The sequence below is a fragment of the Populus trichocarpa genome, chromosome 14, assembly GCF_000002775.5.
Source record: "Populus trichocarpa isolate Nisqually-1 chromosome 14, P.trichocarpa_v4.1, whole genome shotgun sequence".
Lineage (NCBI taxonomy): Eukaryota > Viridiplantae > Streptophyta > Magnoliopsida > Malpighiales > Salicaceae > Populus > Populus trichocarpa.
The window spans coordinates 7,296,556-7,317,138 of NC_037298.2; the positions used below are offsets into that span (position 1 = coordinate 7,296,556).

General features: G+C 32.5%; 1 protein-coding gene across 1 annotated transcript; it reads right to left on the bottom strand.

Annotated features, from left to right (window-relative positions):
• Positions 1-14,174: 14,174 nt before the first annotated feature.
• Positions 14,175-17,231, bottom strand: LOC7486823 (probable inactive purple acid phosphatase 29). The gene is made up of 4 exons (XM_002320881.4): positions 16,714-17,231; positions 16,067-16,461; positions 15,415-15,865; positions 14,175-14,446 (listed from the first exon to the last, which is right to left on the bottom strand). Exons 1-4 carry the CDS (start codon positions 17,003-17,005, stop codon positions 14,409-14,411), a joined length of 1,176 nt encoding a protein of 391 aa, XP_002320917.3. The 5' UTR covers positions 17,006-17,231; the 3' UTR covers positions 14,175-14,408.
• Between the last annotated feature and the right edge of the window lie 3,352 nt (positions 17,232-20,583).

Sequence of the window (20,583 nt, forward strand, 5' to 3'; positions counted from 1 at the left end):
AAATGGAAGAGAAAATGAATACTAATTTAAATATAAATTAAAACATTTAGAGAAAAATCATAAAAAGAATCATTAATTTAAAAAAGAAATTAGAAAAAAAAGAGCAAAGGACATGCAAATTTGTCAATGCCCACACTGAACTCTTTTTGTTTGTTAAGTTTTTCCTTGTAAGTTTAAATTTAAATTCAATAAAATTTAATTTAGACTTTATTTTTAATAAGATTATTTTTTATCTTTAATTTTAATTGTTCATTTTCTTGTGAATTTTTATTTTTAGTATTGTATAATTGAATGAACGATAAATTCTTTAAAAAAATATTAAATCCAAGCAAGTCATGTAATTCAAGTTATAGATTTTATGGATTAACTAGGCTACTCCTTTCAATCCAGAAAATGCTATTCTTGATAGTTTTAAAAAATAAGGTGGAATGACATTGTCTTGCAATATTTTGTTTAAGTTAAGGCAAGCCTTGAAATTATTTAATTGAAATTCATTTTAAGAAATTAATGAAAATTATATTTGGGATATAATTTAATAAAAAATAAATCAATTTTTACTTTTTCTAAGTGATATTATAACATATTTTTGTAATATTAACAAGCATTTCTTGTACAATCTTCATGTGATATATTTTTCTTTTTTAAAACATGTTTAAAAGCTTCTAAATTAAAATTTTATTCAATCATATTTATTTATGTATCTATTTTTTTTATCTATCATATAATTAAACATAAATTTAATTTTAAAAAATAAAATTATTAGATTCAACCGGGTCCATGATCCATGTGACTAATTCAAAAAGTTAATACAAATTATTATATAATTAAATAAAAAAATTTAAATTAAAAAAAAATTATTAATTCCAATATTTAAATCGTGCTTAACCCGGATCAATAAAAAATGATGTTAAAACAAGGCGGCTTGAAATTTTTATAAGATTAAAAAAAGAAAACCTTAGCAATGCGTACGTATTCCTTTCTTTGACGTTAAAATTAATTTTTGATCTGGCCCCGCAGTAGTTCCTATTTTCAGACATGATTGAGATTTCATCCCACGTTCTTGCAGTTGGGGGTTGTCCCCATGATCAACTGATCACAAAAGATCGATGACCTGCATGTATAATCAATCACACGGATCCATTGCACTACCTAGCAATCAATCACCACCTTCAAGATGTTAAGAGCTTTCATGAACAACAGATCCCATCTTTATTCATCAATTTTAATTGTTCTAATTAACACTACTGAATCTTATTCGGTACTTGCATAAATTAAAGCATGGCATGGCACGACTAATGCCAAACCAACAACAACAGACAGCTGATCCAAACTGCTTGAAATGATTTCAAGTGGTACTAAAACACGTTATTACTGAACTCTAGAAGACATTAACGGAGGCGGACGATGGGGCGGGCATTAACACTTCATGGACACAAATGTACAGGCCTAGCATTTCCCTTTCTTGACAACATCAACACCATTGCAGAAAGCGTCTTTGCAACCACAAGTGTAGGTGACACCGTCAGTCCCACAAACATAGTCAGGAACGCTGCATCTAACTGCGCATCGAGGTGCTTCAGGATCGAATCCTTCACACACACCATAACTTTGAGATTCAACCATTGACAAGCAAAGACCGAAAACGAGGACCATCAAACATAAGGGTGCTAAGATCTTGGAGGTGGCCATTGGGCTGATATGCAGGAGAAAGATATATATACTAAGCTGCTGGTTTTGTTAAACTCTGCAAGGTAAAGAGAAGAATTGGATGTGGGTGTTGGATGATAGGAAGTGGGATATATATATATATAAGGGAAGCTACGTTAGGATAGAGATGAAGCACATAGCTACAAGCAACTAACTCGTGGATCGCAAAGTCAAAGAAGCCAAATATTTAATGTGGTTTTCTTGACGAAAAGTCATCTTCAACAATTGAGGTTGAAAAGAAGAAGATGATAACAAAAGCCTAACAGCATTCTCACTGTGGCTGCTCTATCTACCAGGACATGGTTATTGAGCCCATCTCCAAAGGAAGTACCTACTACCTAGCTGTTAGCCATCATTCAACTAAACAAAGTTAATCTACATTACTATCATTTCCACAGGCTAGCTGCTGCCATATTAATTAACTAATCAAAATATTTAATTGACAATGTGTTTCAGTCCTTCGTATCAAAGTTGTAACTTGTAACCAAATTTTGGTACATAGAAGAAGCAGGTAGGGAATTTAATAACATTAATATCTAGTTTTCATCATCAAATTTCACATCAATTCGCTTCAAATTACTAATGAATGTACCAAACACTTTCATATGCTAATTCAGATATGTTCCTTAGACATCTTAAGACCAAACAATTTTAGTTTAAGATAAAATTTGTTCGTTAATAACTTAGACATATACTAACATTCTAGTTTTTATTCAAAACTATCGCCGATGATTCCTTGTCTATGACATGATACATCACGTCATCATCTAAACAAAGTTTGATAATTGCCACAACCCTCGCTTTCAGCTCCTGTCAATATACGTCGTTCATTTCTTCACAATGCTTTTTGTATAACGCCTTCACCATGCCCTACTACACTAACATATCATTCACTTTACTCTATCATAATCCAAAATTACCAAATCCATCAAGCTTGACCATGTTAAATTTTGTAGAAGAAATCTCTGACATTGTAGCTAGATTTAGATACCTGCAACAATAATGATGAATATTGCAAAAACAATAAATTAAAAAAGAAAACACATGTTTAACGTAGTTTGACAGTGTATCTCCGTCCACATAAACAAGGAGTTATATTTCATTATATATTAAATTAGAGTTATATAATGTGTATTTATAGTAAACCATCGTCATACAAGAGTTATTAGTAATTTTGCTCGCCTCACTCGCTCCACTCCGCTCAACTCCCGCATCTCTCTATTAACCATACACTACAACAATATGGTATCTCTTCTCGGTTAATCAGTCTTGAATTCCTACAATATGCCGCAGCCATTCGGCATTGCTTGTTGATTCTGGTGCTTCTGTGGTGCAGAAGTCTCACGTACTAACAACCGCAAGCAACTGATGAGAACTATTCAAATATCCTCGTAAGACTTGTTATTGGTCAATAATGGAAGCATGGACCAGGGTAATTTTTCCATTTATTTTGTCAAGTAAAATTTAACCTTGAGCTTTTTCAAAAGTCCAGTCATCTACTCATAAATTCCTGGGGCTCAAATCGGATTCACAGGGGTAATTGCGGCTGAATATATTTGGTCTAACCCAGAAAGTTAAATAATCTCAGTTCATTCTCTAAACAGATGGCGTTATTTAATCTTTAGCTAGAAATGCTAATGCTGTATTCAATTTTTTCAGGTTATAGTCTTTGGGCCTGTTAATTTGACCTTGGAAATCCTGCAAATTGGAAACGTTTCCTATGAATGCTACTGCGCATTCCCAAGATGAGTAGATAATTATTTAATCTATGTGTTTCTAGATAAATAATTAGTCAACGCCTTTGATTAAAAAAAAATAAAAAATGAATCTCTATATTTTCATCATTGCTTATAATTTATTCCTTTTTCCATGACAATTTAATTATTTTTTCTTAAAATACTCTTCATTTCTAACCAGTTTTTATCATAAATTAAATTTAAAATGCATTTGAAAAGAATAATTTCAAAATTTATCAGAAATGAATTTCAAAATTCTTTATCGATGTATGCTCGTTACATTTCGATAGAGTTCATTTTAGGGCTCCGTTTGTTTGCTGGAAAGTAGTTTTTTTTTTTAAAGTGAATTCCGGAAAAGTGAATTATTTTCTGATGTTTGACAGTGTAATGAAAAATAAGTTGGAAAACACTTTTCAGTATTTGGTTATGTCATGGAAAATAAGCTGGAAAATAACTTATTAATATTTTATTTTTCTCAAGTTTATTAAAATAATGAGGCATAAATCTTACAAATTAAAAATTTGAATGAGAATGAAATTGAAAAAAATATATAATTTCATAAATTATCTCAAATAAAATAAATAATAATCAAAATAATAGAGATCAAATCTAAAAAATAAAAAAAATAAAAGATGAAGAAATTAAAAAAATAATAATTAACATTTCATAAATTATTTCAAATAAAATAAGTAACAATCAAAAGAATGATGATCAAATTTGATACATAAAAAATTTCAATAAAAAAATGATAAGGAAAAAGCAAATAACAATTATAAAAATGAGGACCAAAGTTAATATAAAAATTAAATTTTAAGAGATGAAATTGAAAAATAAATATTTAAAACAAAATATATATAGCAATCACAAGTTTGAGGACCAAATTTGATATAATCAGCAAATAATATGACATTTCTAAATTTTTCATAACTTCCGGAAAGTATTTTCCGCCCAAATGTTTCAGGAAAACACTTTCCTAGAAACCAAGCTAAATTTTTCTCAAGAAATAAATAAACACAAAAAATTTTTAAAAATAAATAAACACAAAAAAATTTTAAAAATAATTTCTCAAGAAATAAATTTCAAAAAACAAATATAGCCTCCCTGGAATTCAAAGATGTCTTCTTGGCTGAAGATATAGCCCGTACGTAGCATTCCAACATGACGGGATAATTTTATTATAAGTTTATCAACTTTTAATATTTTTCTAATTGAGTATATGATTTTTTTTTTCTAAGCGTGACAACTTTTAACAACAGCCAATCAAGTATTTTTCATTCAGCTTTTATTAATTGTTTTGTTATTTAAAAACAGCCAATCAAATAAATTTTGATGGGGAAATTTTAAAATATTTCAAAAGCAATTATGACACTAATTACTCTACAAAGAGAGAATTGAATTGGAATATTTCAGCATATAGGCATGAAAGTATTTTTTTTTTTTTTACCTTTTCTCCCTGTCTCTTTCCTCAACAAAAAGAATTGAAGTTCAAGTTTCTCATTTTCAGGTTCGGAAGACAACATAATAATTATATTTGAAATCTCGCCATTCATTTTAAATTCAATGACTTAAATATGCGAGGGAAAAAAATGTAACTAGGTTTAAATTTCCATTGCTATGATGTTCTAAAATCAACATGCATGAAACGAAAGAAAAAACAATTACTCTGTTTTATGTTTTCAGTAAATTAAGTATATTTTATTTCGCTTTCAAGTGAAAAGCATACAGTAAAAATCCCATTGCTGGTTTTAGGAAAATAAACCCTATCTGCAATCTCTTGATGATAAATATCCTCTGCACACACTCTCTCCACATCCCGTAACCGTAAACTACAACCCCCGATCTTCCAATCACTCTAACTTCTCTGATCTATAAAATATTTCTAATCTGAATACTTACCAACGGTAGTTTTGAAATCTTCGTGCTACCAGTGGCGTAGGGTAACAAGATAAATTAAAGCTGTAAGATTTAGAGCCGGGAACTCTAAAAGAATGATAAAACTGATGATGTGGAGGACGGTGGTTCGCCTGAGTCTAAACGACTAAGGATTTTGATGAAAGCAATACCAATGGGTTTGGTTTTCCTGTTAATAAATTGGGAATTCTTTACTTAGTTTTTGTATTTTATTCATTTTTGGGCTGATGAAAAATTAATTATTTCGGCTTGTTATTTTGGCTGGTTTGATTGCCATGAAAAATGGGTTTTGTTGAAATCAGGAGGTGGGGGTGGGTTCTGATGGTTGTGTGTTGTTGGTAACAGCCAGCGAAAACGGTTTCATAGAAGACCCATTAATTAGTCAGGTGAACATGCAAGGGAAGAAGATGAAGAGTCGAGTGTTGGGAATGAGCAAGAAAAGGATGAATAATGATAAAGATGAACGAAATGCAGATAACCAGGAGACTAATAATAAATCATCATAACGATAACGATACTTATATGAATTAATAAAAAAATAATATTCCATCAACGGATTTTGCATTATTGATAAATCAATAGTCATAAATCTATAAATGATATTTTTAAATTTTATTTTTATTTCCAACGAATTAAATAGGCGCTAATTATTTTAGTTTTTAGTGGTGATATATGTTGATTTGTATGCACATAACGATTGAGTTTGGAATTTTGAAAGGATCCATTTGTTCCCATTTTTGTTGCAGCATCCTGTCGAGGATTTGATCACCTTGCACATGTATTTTAATTATATATTAATGTGCCGTTTTGAAAGTATAGTTGGATTGCATTTTTTTTTAGATTTACATTAATATATTTTTTTAAATAAAAAATATTTTTAAAAAACAAATTAAAAAATAACATGCATCCCAATATAGACGAGAACAAAGTGCGAGTGTGCACAGGATTTGATTTGCTCAAGATAGAGCTTGATTTTTGATAGTTTAATTCATAAAAGACTGGACCAGAAGTATTTTTTTTTTTCTTTTTCAATGATTTCCATCAATTAATTTGACAAATCGGGTGCACAAATAATTATAATTCCTATTTTCGGACATGATTGAGTTTTCTTTCCCACATTCTTGCAGTTGGGGCTTGTCCCCATGAACTGATCACAAAAGATCGATGACCTGCATGTATAATCAATCACCACCTTCAAGATGTTAAGAGCTTTCATGAACAACATATATCCCATCTTTATTCATCAATTTTAATTGTACTAATTAACACTACTGAATCTTATTCGGTACTTGCATAAATTAAAGCATGGCATGGCACGACTAATGCCAAACCAACAACACCAGACAACTGATCCAAACTGCTTGAAATGATTTCAAGTAGTGCTAAAACACGTTATTACTGAACTGTAGAAGACAACTGAGACGGACGATGGAGCGGACATTAACACTTCATGGACACAAATGTACAGGCCTAGCACTCCCCTTTCTTGACAACTTCAACACCATGGCAGAAAGCGTCATAGCAACCACAAGTGTAGGTGACACCGTCAGTCCCACAAACAGGGTCAGCAACCAAACAGTTAATTGTGCATGGAATTGTTTCTGGATCGGGGCGTGCGGCTCCTGCACACACACCGTAACTTTGAGATTTAACCATTGACAAGGAAAGACAGAAAACGAGGACCATCAAGCATAAGGGTGCTACGATTTTGGAGGTGGCCATTGGGGCTGGTATGTCGGAGAAAGATATATATACTAAGCAGATGGTTAACTTTGTTAAACTCTGCAGGCTAAAGAGAGAATTGGATGTGGGGTGTTGGATGAGAGGAAGATGGACGAATATATATATATAAGGGAAGCTGCGTTAGGAAAGATCGAGATGAAGCACATAGCTACACGCAAGTAGTGGAACGAACAGTCAAAGAAAGGCCAATATTTATATAATGTGGTTTTCTTGACGAATTCATCTTGATCAACAAGGAAGCTACAGTCAATTGTAATGATCCTGAATCCTGATCAAGATCAAAATTCGATTGAGGTTGGAAAGAAGAAGACGATGACAAAAGCCTAACGAACAGCGTTCCCACTGTGGCTGCTCTATTTACAAGTACATGGTTATTGAGTCCATCTCAAAAGGAAGGTACCTGGCTCTTAAGTACCATCATTCAACTAAACAAAGATAATCTATATTACTATCATTTCCATAGGCATGCATACTGCTGCCATATTAATAGGCAAATCAAATTAAATATTTGATCATATGTTTTCTATATTATGATCAATATGGTATCATCTTCTCTGTTAATCAGTTTTGAATTCTTACAGGCCGCAGCCCGTCAGCATTGCTTGTTGATTTTGGTGCTCCCGTGGTTACGAAGTCTCACATACTAACAAGCGCAAGCAACTGATGAGTATTCAAATATCCTCGTAAGCCTTGTTATTGGTCAAATATAGAAGCAAGGACCCGGGAAAATTCTCAATTTGTTTTCTTAATTAAAATCTAATCTTAGACTATTTCCAAATTCTCATCATGAATTCTTGGGGGCCAAATCGAATTCACAATGATAAATGCGTCTGAATAAATTTGGTCTAGCCCATGTTACCTGAACCTTTCTTGTTAATTGGTCTTAAAATTGTTATATATTCACCCAATTATTATTATTATTTTTAAGAAAATGAACATCTCATGTTCGGAAATCATAAATCTCACTATTTATATCAAATTTAATTATTTAATTGTTTATATTATATGAGAAGGAAAATATTAACTAATTGTTTTTTTTTTGTTTCAACACCAACTATTATAAATAAAAGAAAAAATTGAGCACTCTTTCGATTTTATTTTGGGTAAATTGAGTACTCCATTTCACTTTAAAGTTAATGTTAAATTAAGTGCAACAATAAAATATTCATGTACTTTGAATTTATTTAGACGGATTTAATAAGTATGATTAAATAAACATACATGATCTTAATCCTTAACTTTTCGTACATAATGTCATATTGACCTTAGGCTATGTCATTTATTCATTATTAAGCCCTTTTGTTTTAAATGCATAAAGTTATAAATACTATCAACATCCTAAACAAATAACATACTCATACGTTTCTCTAACTATTAAAAAACATTTTCTCAGCATGGAATCTTTTATATCTTACCTTCTTTTTTTAGATATTTTTTTAAATATAGATTACTCTATGTTTTTTTTTTATATATACTTAGAAATTTTTTCAAATATAATTCATATAACTACACACATACTCTTTTATAAGTTACCCAAAAGTTTTTACCCCTTTTCTCAAATAAAAAAATTGAACAAATTTACTGTACCAAGCAATTTTACAAGTCTCTTAATAATTTTTTGGGACTCCATGCATGTCTCTTAATATTTTATACCGATCTAATGCATATTATTTTGAATGAAATACAATTTAAAATACCACATTAATTTATAGGGGTGCAATGATTCTTCAACCTCTCCTCTCCATAAAAGGATAAGATTCATGAGCTATAAATACTTCATGAATCTACCAAATTCAAGGTTCACAATCTGTTTATTCTCAATATTTTTAGTATATATATTTTTAGGGTCTATCTCTATAAAATGTATTTTTACTTTCTCTCTTTACAAAGTTATTGACTTAAGCATCTGATAGTTCTCACGTTCATCAAAGAAGATCTTTTATAAGTACTCGACTTCTCATATCAAGCTACCAACTACAAGCTATCTTGACTTTTCACATCAAGCTATCAGTTACTAGTCATCTTGGCTAAGAAAAATAAATTGAAAATAAAAAATTAAATAATTATTCAACACATAAATCTTACTCCTAAATTACTTAGTATCATTAAATATCAAGGTGCAACATACATAACCGGTCCAATTCATCTGTTGATTGGGTAGCCAATTTTACCTTAATCAAAAATCATTTTCATAAACCATCTAGGTGGTAGCCCAGTGGTAAAAGCTTGGGACCAAGAGGTTTGCTCCCTCTGTGGTCTCAGGTTCGAGCCCTGTGGTTGCTCATATGATGGCCACTGGAGGCTTACATAGTCGTTAACTTCAGGGCCCGTGGGATTAGTCGAGATGCGCGCAAGCTGGCCCGGACACCCACGTTAAACTAAAAAAAAAAAATCCTTTTCATAAAAATGATATGACTTTTATAGACTATCCAGTACATTTGTATACGATCTTATATTAGATCTTAATATAATTTTTGTGCCTCAGCCCCGATTATTACCAAAAAAAAAAAACTCTACAATATTAAAAGCTTTAATGAATCATACTCATCCAACCTTTAATTCATCAATATTGTACTAATAATTAATAATACTGCTGCGTCCTTATTCCGTTACATAAATTTAGCATGGCAAAAACATTATTGCCAAAACTAATAACAACATATACAACTGATATTCCAAACAGCTTGAAATGATTTCAAGGAATACACATTATTACAGAATTTTAGAAGACAACCGGGAAGGACACGGGGCGGACATTAACATTTGATGGACACAAGTGCGCATGTCTTGGCCTAGCACTCCCCTTCCTTGACGACATCAACGCCATGGCAGAAAGCGTCAAGGCAACCACAACTATATGTGACACCGTCAGTTCCACAAACAGGGTCAGGAACAAAACAGTTAATTGTGCATGGAATTGTCTCTGGATCGGGGCGTTCGACTCCTGCACACACATCTTGAGATTGAGCCTTTGGCAAGCAAAGGCCGAAGACGAGAACCATCAAGCATAAGGGTGCAACTATCTTGGAGGTGGCCATTGGGCTGATATGTAGGAGAAGATGATGAAGCGGAGTGTTTGGCCAAGTTTAGCCTAATTAAGAGAGAATTGGATGCGATGTGTTGGATCGATGATAGGAAGACGGCCGAATTTAAATAGAGGAAGTCAGGAAGAGATTAAGCACAAAGCAACACGTACGGAATTGGAACGCAGAGTCAACAAGGAGCAGGTTATATAATGTGGTTTTCTTGACCGAGTCGTGTTCAACGAGGCAGCTAGCTAGCATGCGGCCCTCTTTTTAATCATCCTGATGAAGATCAAATCTTGGCTGGGGTTGGAAAGGAGATTAAGGTGATGCCAAGAGCGATCCTAACAGCGTTCCCACTCTGGCTGCACAAGGTTCTAGCATACCCCTTTTTCAGTATATTTATTGCAACCGAAGTTGAATGCTTAAAACTATCATAAGTCTTAGTCGAATCATGTCAAACTATATATGTTATATTCGTTTTTGTATTTTTAAATCATTTTAATACATTGATATTAAAAATATTTTTTAAAAAATAAAAAAAAATATCATTTTGATACATTTCTAAGTAAAAAACACTTTCAAAAGCAAGCACAACTACACTCATAAACAAGTTTTAATAAATTATAGATGATGGAATAGTTCCATTTCATTCTGCACTGCTCTAAATTAAATTAAAAATCAATTGTTGTGCATAGAAATATATTGGTATTGTTATTTTTTTTTTGGCTGGCCTTAGTCAGCCCGAATTGGATAAAATATAAAGAGAGTTATAAAAAGATTAAACATGAAATTTAAAACATGAAAAATTATTTTGACCTCTAACATCCTATAATTTAATTAAAATTGCACATATCAATCAAGTTTTATAATTAAAAAAATATAGTAAACTTTCGTTCCTACGTAATACTTACTTTACTTTCTGTACTTGCACACCCAAATAAATTCAATAAAAATTATTTAATTATTTATAAATTTACTATTATTTTTTATTTAAATAATAAACTAATCCTGAATCAAAAAATAACAAAAATAGTACTTATTTTTATTTTTTCCAAAAAAAAACCTAAGTCAAAAACCAATTATTATTAAATTTATGGTCTTGAAAATCCCCCTTCAAATTGCAAGTTTGTATTTTAAAAATATTTTAAAAAAATTATTTTAAATTAATATTTTTTTTAGTGTTTCTTTAATATTAAAAATAATTTTTAAAAAATAAAAAAATAATTTAAAAAACTACAATTACTCCCGAACACCCATTATTTGACTTTCTGAGCTAGGGATTCATTTGTTACAGACAAAGAAGCATTCGTTAATAATTAATCCAAAAAAAAGTGGATTCGTCTTTATCTTTGATGACAGAACAAGTTCCACCTCCCAACAAAGACCAAGCTTTTTTCTATTCTTCGTCGTCTCCTCCTTCCTCTTATCCATCAAGAACGCAAACTCCAAGTCAAAAAACGGCCCATCATCGTCATCATTCTCACCAGCTCTGTTTGGAGACACCACCACCACCACCACCACCACCACCTCCACCTCTCCAGTACTTGAGCAATCTGAAAGTGAAAGCTTCCATTGTTGGGAGAACCAGAATATTGAAATCTTGGAATCAATTTTTTTCTCCATTAAATTGGCAAAGATTAAAAAATTAGGGTTCTTCATGAGTTTTAATTTGAAATTTTGTCACCAGAGCTTTGCGGGAAGAGATAAATTCACATAAAAACTATTTGAATGAGAGAAAAATTAAAAACAATAATTTTTTTTGGATTGTTTTTGGGTTTTGAAAGAGAGAAATATCGGGATAAGAGAGAAGCTGTCGGTAGAAGAGATGGAGGGGTTAGATATATATATATATATATATATAAAGATATTTTGGTTTTTTTATCATATTTGAAATTTTCATTTGATTTGGAATGCAAACTTTAATTTTCAAGACTCAGTCGAAAAGTAAGTGTAATTTTAACTAAATTATAGAATAATAAAAATATTTTTTAAAAAAAATTCATAATTTTGATCATGAATACGACTACTATAAAATAATATGATTGAGAAATATACATTTCTCTCATTTTTATTTTCTTCTAAATTAGGGTTTAATTGGATAAGATAACTTTTAAAAATATAGTTTGATTAAAAGAATTTAAAATAATTTTTTTTTTGTAAATATTGAGACAAATATATATATTGTATCGACTTAGATCAATTCGGGTTAACTTATCAAATCAACAACCCGGATTATAGGATTAAGATAACTCATAGAAAACAAATAAAAAAATAAAACATAATTCTCAATTAACTTAATGTTGAATGATGAAATTAAAAAAAATATTAAAAAAATACGATAAAAAAATAAATAATTCGAGTCAACTTGGGATAATCTGTCAAACTCACAACCCAAGTCATGTGTAACTGAGATAACTTCGTAGAAATCAAATTAAAATAAATTATAAAGTTCAATTCTCAATCAACCGAATGCTAAAGGATAAAATTAAAAAAAATCAATTAAAATAAAATACAAAAAAATAACTCGAGTCAACTTAAATTTTAAATTTTTTTATAAAAAAAAAATCCCTCTCTTAGAAAATAAAACATTATTTAGCTAATTTTCATCAGTAGTGATGACTTAGCTAAAAAACATCATTTGTTAAAAAGAATTATAGAAATTATATTTTAAAATCTCATCAAAAAAACTTAAATTATTGGATGAGATGGTTATATTAACATAATATTAGAGCTTTGTTAACCAAACAGTCATGAATTCGAATCTTACCATCCTTATTTTATTTGATAAAAATTAGAAGTAAAGCAATATCTATCTATGTAAATTTCAAACTCAAAAAATTTTCATTTTAAAAAATTTATTAACAAAATTATATAAATAATATCTTAAAAGCGTTATGTTATTTAAAAGCATAAACCACAGCCAGTCAGCAATTGCTGGCTTGATTCTGCTGAGGCTGATAAGCCTCGCAAAAGAGAGTGTGAACTTATCCTTTTGTTTTTGGTCAGTAATAGAAGCAAGGACCATGGATATTTCTTCCATTTAATTTCTCAGGTAATACTTAACTTTAGAATTCCATGCCCGAAACCTAGTCGTCCCACTCATCAATAATTCAAACCGGATTCACAGTGGGAATTGCGTCTGAATTCAAACCCAGAAAGTTTGTTCATGATTTCATCTTCGAAACAGTTGACATTATATCATTCCTTGGCAGACAAGTTTATCTGTTTCAAAATCCGACGTGTAATACGATGTGTTACAAGTCTTGTACACTTAGATATAATAAATTTATATGCATTAGTTTTTATAATATTTAATAAATATTTTATTTGAATTGCAAGTTACAGGATTGTGAACTGTGTTTTTAAGTGGCGCAAGTTAAATGGTGTGTCCAGTCAAACCGTGTTAATTTTACAAATATGCTATTTTGACAAATATTTGTAATATCGGCTTTGTAATATCGAAACATTTTTTACCTTCATCTTTATATGACAGAGTTGCATGTATCGGCTAAGGTGGCCTCTTCACCGAAGACATTTAGTCTTTTGATACCTTTTCCTTGACAATTTCCACACGATTCATAACATTTTCTATAGCATTTTTAATACATTCTAGAAAAACCTTGACATATTCCTCATGATTTATGATTGGATATCGCGAAAAAAGGACTGAATATTGCACATCTGCATGACTGCCTGTTTGAGCAGGATGACAGAATTCCAGCCATCCCTGTCGTGATACCTTCAATTTCGTTTTCAGTCATAGGCATTGAAAAATTCCCACATCAGTAATGAAGAAACAATCCAAAAGCTCCATGATCCTTTGATTCCCAGATTCTTATGTGTGTCCAGCAGCATACGTTATTTTGTTTGTTAAGAACCAAATACAAGATGCTCATTGCATTTCGATTAATAAGTTGACTCCAGGACGGCAGGACTCAATATGTTGTTTGGTGTAATCAACCATATTGACTCAAGATACAGCCTGTTGGATCACAACATGCCAGATGCAATTGCACTCAACATCTCAGTGTGCAAGATACAGGCTATCGTATCTAGTAATCATATTTCCATAGACCATTAAATATTACATTTTATGATCAAATTCTTGAACCTTCCTCAAGCATGATTATCCATTTATTGCCTTTTGTAATTACCTTTACTTTTTTCATTTACTTCAAGGACATGTATATCAAAATCTATGAATAACGTTACAAAATATGTGAAACATTCCCACTTAAATTGATTCAAAACTTACTTCCCCTTGGTAAGCCATCTCATGTGCTCATCACTCAGCATCACCAACCTGTTTCTTTCTACGTACTCCTGTTCAAGCAAATGAAAAAATAGTAAACAAAGAAGGGAAGACATGAAACAGAAAACAGGAATGCACCAGCTCCTACCCAATAAGAACATATGCAACAGTTACTGACACCTGAGAAACACAAAGCAACTGATGTAGAAGGAAGTTCCATAACTGGTGAAAAGGTGCCTCACTTTGGTAATGAAGGAGATAGACAGGGGGAAACCTTGTTACAAGGATATACCTTTTCATAATCAAGTGAAAGGCCAAAAAGAAAATGAAGCATGGTTTTTTTTGTTTTTTTTTGTTTTTTTTTTTGCAACATAAAGCAAAAGTGAACAACCTAGCACCACAGGCATTGCCAATGTCTTGTCTACTTTGTTGCTAAACTACGAAACATCTGAAACAAAAGAAACAATTGTACGATTCATTGCAGAAAATGGATTAGGTAATGTAGACAGGTAATTGCAGCCTGAACTTTCAATGGGCGTCATTATATCTTTTCTTATGCTAAAGTTTTTATATTGATGAGAATGTAGATCATGGTCATAGCTAACTATGCTAAATTTTCTATATTGATGAGCATGTAGATCATGGTAGTGACGATTAACTGCACAGTGCAATATGACAATTCAAGGATAAGAAGATGAAACTAATTAATATCAATTGAAAACGGGCAAGTGAATGAAGAGCTTTTCAATAAAAAGATGAACACAAATTAGTATCGGCCAGCAGTACAAGTCATTGATCTTTAAGTAAATAAACTGGTTAATATTATTTGCCAGAACACAAGCAAGAAAGCACAAGGCACCAATACGCCAACATACAAAGACAAAACCTGCGATTTCTGTTTCCAGTATATTGCATTTCCTAATAGTTATTGGTGACATGCTCCACAACGATGTCCTTGAGAGACACTATCCGTTTGTCTGTCTTGTACAGTTTCAACATGTGCAAATGATTAATTAAGGGTTGTTAAGTAAGAACTTACCTGCACGACTCTTGCTCCAAAGGACCTGACCATCTATAGCAGTAAGGTGTTCATCATCAAGGCGCTTCCATGTTTTGATAGACTTGACAGCTCCCCAACCTCCTTTCTCTGTCTTTTCCAAGGATGCTACCACCACCCTTGCCCTCCTTGACCACCCCGCCTTCCCGTAGGCATGGTATCCAAAACCCCCAGCATAACAAAGTTGTATACCAGTAAGCTCACCACAGAAGTCATTGAGATGATCATGTCCTGTGAAAACAGCTTTCACGTCCCCAGCTTCTACCATGGTTGTGAAGAAACCCGAGTTCACAGAAGCAGAGCTAATGCCTTCTTGTCTCACCCCTGTGACGTTTGATGAATCAAAACTTGCAAATTCAGGCAATGGGATGTGAAAGTACACCAGCCCAGGTGCAGGTCCTTTTTGAGCCTCTGGCTGTCTCATGTAGGCTCTCTGAAGAGAAAAGGGAAAAATGGCTATTCAACAGATCACAATTAAGCTATTGCACTCATTTCAAGTTGAAACTATCTGCGTAATGTCTATTCTATTTGTGTGTAGACAAAGTAGTGGTTCTTTTTACTAATAAATGATAAAAGTAGCTCATAGAATGACCTACTGATTACTTCGATTGTAAAAAATAGTGGTAATTATTACCCGAAGCTTTGCAGAAGTGCGTTGGAACCAAAGCTGCTGAGAGGGCTTGATCCAACCATAGCCAGGGATTGCCGGAACGGTGGAATAGTCTCCGCTATCAAGGAAATAAAGATTAAGAGCTGATTTGTTTTCAAAACATGAATCTTTAACCCCGCCAATCTCCAGGTTATAGTTCCCAAAACCATCAATGATGTGAGACTCAGCAGGGTTGACTTGAGAGAGAGTATTCTTAAGGCCAACAACATGTTTCATGACTCCTTCCCTTGACAAAGTAGAATCTTGATCATGGTTCCCCAAAACAGCAGCCCATGGGATGTTCGATTCAATTGCTGGCCAAAAGGCAGCATTCAGTGATTTTGCAGCATCGGTGGCATCAAAGCCAAAGATGTTATCCCCTATTGGCCACAGTGCAAATAATACTTCCATTAGCTTAGATTGTGAAAGGAACATACTTGTTAAAGCTTAGCCACTAAATGCCATATACTGTTAGCACATTAGGAAACTTGCTAAGGTAAACAAATTAACAACCGGGTTTTCTCCAAATTTCAAAATAAAATCATACATAGACAAAAAGAATCAGAACCAATAACATAAATTTGGAATCAGAAATAAAAAAAAAAAGTAACTGAGTGCAGATGGAAGTGTACCAGTGAAAACAATAAAATCGGGTTTCTCAGCTTGAATCATGCGCTCAACGAAGGCAGTAGTGTTGAGGTCAGAGCAAGAACGCATTTGATTTGGGAACACGTCAAGGCAAGGCGTGGTCTTGCCATCTGCAAAGTGCATATCTGCCACTTGCAGTATTTTGAACTCACCATTTTTTCCAAAACGTAGCTCTTGTTTCACACCCAAAACGGATTTTGGAACGAAGAAGAGAGAAAAAACCACTACCCCAACAAAGTGAGAAAGCGAAAGACTTGGTTTGTTCTTCTTCGCCATTGTTGTTCTCTACTCAATCTGGTTTGCAAACCCCGATGCCCTTTTGCAGTTGCTTGCTGCTAAATACAGAGCGTGAGCCTAGTTTGGCTTATAGCCTAGAGCTGATGTGCGCAAGTCAGAATCGCAATCAAGACAAACAAAGCTGAATTCGGATACTCATCACATGTCGCAGGATGAATAAACAGAGATACAGAAAAGGTGGAAATTTATTTGATCATTAAAGATAATTTTTCTTTTTTTAATTCTTTTTATTTATAATGTTAACATATTAAGATTTTCTTAAAAATATTATTAAAATCATTAAGAAAATATTAATTTAATATTTCTTAAAATAACTATAATTTGAAAACGAATATAAAAATAAAATAATCTATTCGCTATGTATCTCCTCTTGGCACTTTTTGTCACGGTTTCTCATTGATTGCTGAAAGCAGTGTGACAAACAATCTTGGAAGTTGGAATACATTATTTACTACATATATATGCCCTCTGCGCCCTATCTCTATAACATAAGGTTTCATTTTCGCTTCCTTTGTCCCGATTTTAACAGCATCATCATCATTCATCATCCTTCAACAATCAACGTGATGCCCTTTTTTTTTTTTTTTTATTATAACTATAAGCCCTCTCTCAAAACAACAGATTGCTTCAACATCTAATGATTTTTTAAACATTAATTACGATTTCAAATATAAATTCATTTCTTAATTGACATTTCCTAAATGGATTTTTAGTAATCACCTAATACATCTAAAAAAAGGTTTGGAGTCAACTCATCTCTTTTATTATTATTATTATTATTATTAACAGTGAAGGATGTCAGCTAGTTTTTTTTTTTTTTTACATCTTTTTTTTTGTTGTCATTTTCACTTCTTTTTTTTTCTTTTATCTCTATCATTTTTTTAAATTTTTTTTATTATTACAGTCTTAAACAAACACCCTAACATTTGGTTTATACTCAATTTTATAAGCGTCTATTTTATTATTGTGGAGTTCATTACGCAGATTATGAATTTGATAGTTAAGTCATTAAGCAAAGATCCATCCAATATGCAATGTCTTAATATTAAAAAAAATTATCTTGAGTTATTTTTTTAAATCCATACCATGATTTTTACTGGTCGTCCAGATTGTCTCTAAACTTATCAAGTCGAATGAGTCATGTTATGAAAACTTCCTTATAATTTAATTTTAAACCTGAATTAAGTAATGAGTTGGATCATAAGGTTTTAATATTGATTTATTTGATCAAGTTTAATAATAATGTCAAATAATTTCTTATAATGTAAATATTTTTATTTTACATTCATTTATTTTTATTCAAGTCGCAAAATAACATCATCTCGTAAACTAGTGACATACAATGTGATTTTAGTTGCATTTAGGGGACAAAGGCCAAATACATTAAAAAAAAATTAAAAGGCATTAGTCATTTACTATGGCATGAGAGCTTTCACTATGAATTCACACAATCAAAGCTTTTTTTCATGTACTTGAGTTTTTTTTTGGCCCCATAATTTTGCTTCTTTAATGTTGCTTTGATCTGAAATTGATTTTTGTGATTTATTTTTATAATTGTGTTTAAGAACCTCGTCGGGGAATGTTTTATTATTTGGTTTGAGCAAATCAAATTCAATCTTATTGATTTTAAAGATTTAGAGATTAAGGAACCGAAATTGAAGATAAAACAGATGTTTAGTCTCTTTTATTTGTTACTCAAACTTTTTTATTTAAGTCCTTTCAATGCTTTTGGTGCTCAATTACGGATCCACTTCAATTTCCAAGTACAAAACACAGGAAAGAGAAGACAAACATGAAGTTGGTGGTTCAGCTCTGATGGGCAAAATCCGTTGCACTGACAATATCACATGAACTTGAAGGCTCTATCTCTTCACTCTTGATTTTCGTGCTGGAAATATTTACTTTTCGAATCAGATTTAAAACAGACCATTTATCCCTGAACTAGTATACCCACAGGAAACCGCCTGATATCCTTTAGAATTCAAAAACTGGATGATGATACGAGGGTGGAGACCGTTTACCGGCAGGATAAGCCTCCAAGGGTCTTTAACGTTATACCAACAACAACACTATAGGACTCATAGCATTGGTGAGCCTTCGAGTAGCACGACCAGACCTATCCAAAATAGTTTTGGAACTAGAATGCTTCACAGAGATGGCAATTGACAGACAGAACTAACCAGAAAAGAGGAAAGACAGCAAAGTAATGTTTGATATCTTCCTTGATAAAATCAAGTGTCTGCAATGCACAATTGAATGTCGTGCTCAAGAACATTTAAAAGGAAGGAGATAGCTGGTTGGCTTGGGCTGGAGGCTGGAGGTCGAATGTCTTATGGTTTGGTATGATTTAGCCCCGAAGTTTCATGGGCGGATAATAGCATGAGGATTTCTACCCCAAGACATCGTATAGCATTCCTTTGCTCCTGCAGCAATACTTTGTTATGCCATAAAATGTAGAAGGATACGATATCTCATTGGAAGGATGACCGCCATTTCTATTGAAGAAACACAATCCTGTCAGTTTCGATATAGAAATCTAATCTTTAAAGGGACTCGGCATACCGTGAAGCAATACCCAGGTTCAAAATTGTGCTAGTTGTCCATCACCCATCCTCGCGTTACAGCATTATAGAGATTCATCCACCAGGACCATCGCCATCCAAACCTCTGTCCTGTTGTGTTCCGATGCTGCATATTAGTTTCATTAATGAGGTACATGATAGGTTCACTGGCTCAAAATGTACATGGTAGGTTCACGGGTTTTAATTGAGTGGACCACAATTTTTGCAGGTTTGACACGGCTCAAGCGCTTCATCATCTTCTCACAAAGCATTCAAACTCAGGCCACACCAAGTACCAGGATATGTTGCCATAATAATGCGAGTCTCACACGGTACAGAACAGACTACACTTAGAGCAACAGCACCTTGTTTAAGAAGTCGGAAAGCTACTCTCCACGAGTAATGGCATGTTAGAATAAAACAGCAAAAGAAATCATGAAAGCTCTAGAAGTAAATGACAATATTTCAACATGTAATCCTTAAAAAAACAGAATATATAGGCCAAGAGCATTAACCTCTTCATAAATAACAATACCTGATCCATACCTTCATTCTAATGGATCCAAAACTCGTTATATCTCAACTTGAAGCCATCTACTTCTGTTCAGCCATTCTTCCATCAAATTGTCGGAACCGACAGTGATGAGCTCACAATTGATAAGGTTAAGCACCAGCAAGCTTTCTGAATCATCTAACCCCCAAGGGTTCCAATATAACACAATTCTAGTCCATTGAAACAAATTCATGAGTTGATCTATAAAACATTCCCTTTTACATACGATGTGATCTGTTCATTGTCAAATTTTCAAAATTTATCTGGCCTTCAATTCTATATCATAATTTCTTTGGAAACCCTTAATTTAATGTCTGCTGAGTGAGACATCCACTCCTCTTTTTGACAGGTTCATGGAATAAAGCTTTTTATCCTATCAAACTAAAATGGTATCCAATAATCACGTTTCTGTTAATCCTATACGAAGTTCATTGTAGCAGCAT

Bases quoted from the DNA above. Each gene is read 5' to 3' on its own strand.
- LOC7486823 (XM_002320881.4), bottom strand. From the start codon at position 17,005: ATGGCGAAGAAGAACAAACCAAGTCTTTCGCTTTCTCACTTTGTTGGG. The intron at 16,462-16,713 runs GTACACTTCCAT...TGTGGCCAATAG, and splicing joins CGATTTTATTGTTTTCACTG to GGGATAACATCTTTGGCTTT. The intron at 15,866-16,066 runs GTAATAATTACC...TTTTCTCTTCAG, and splicing joins GCACTTCTGCAAAGCTTCGG to AGAGCCTACATGAGACAGCC.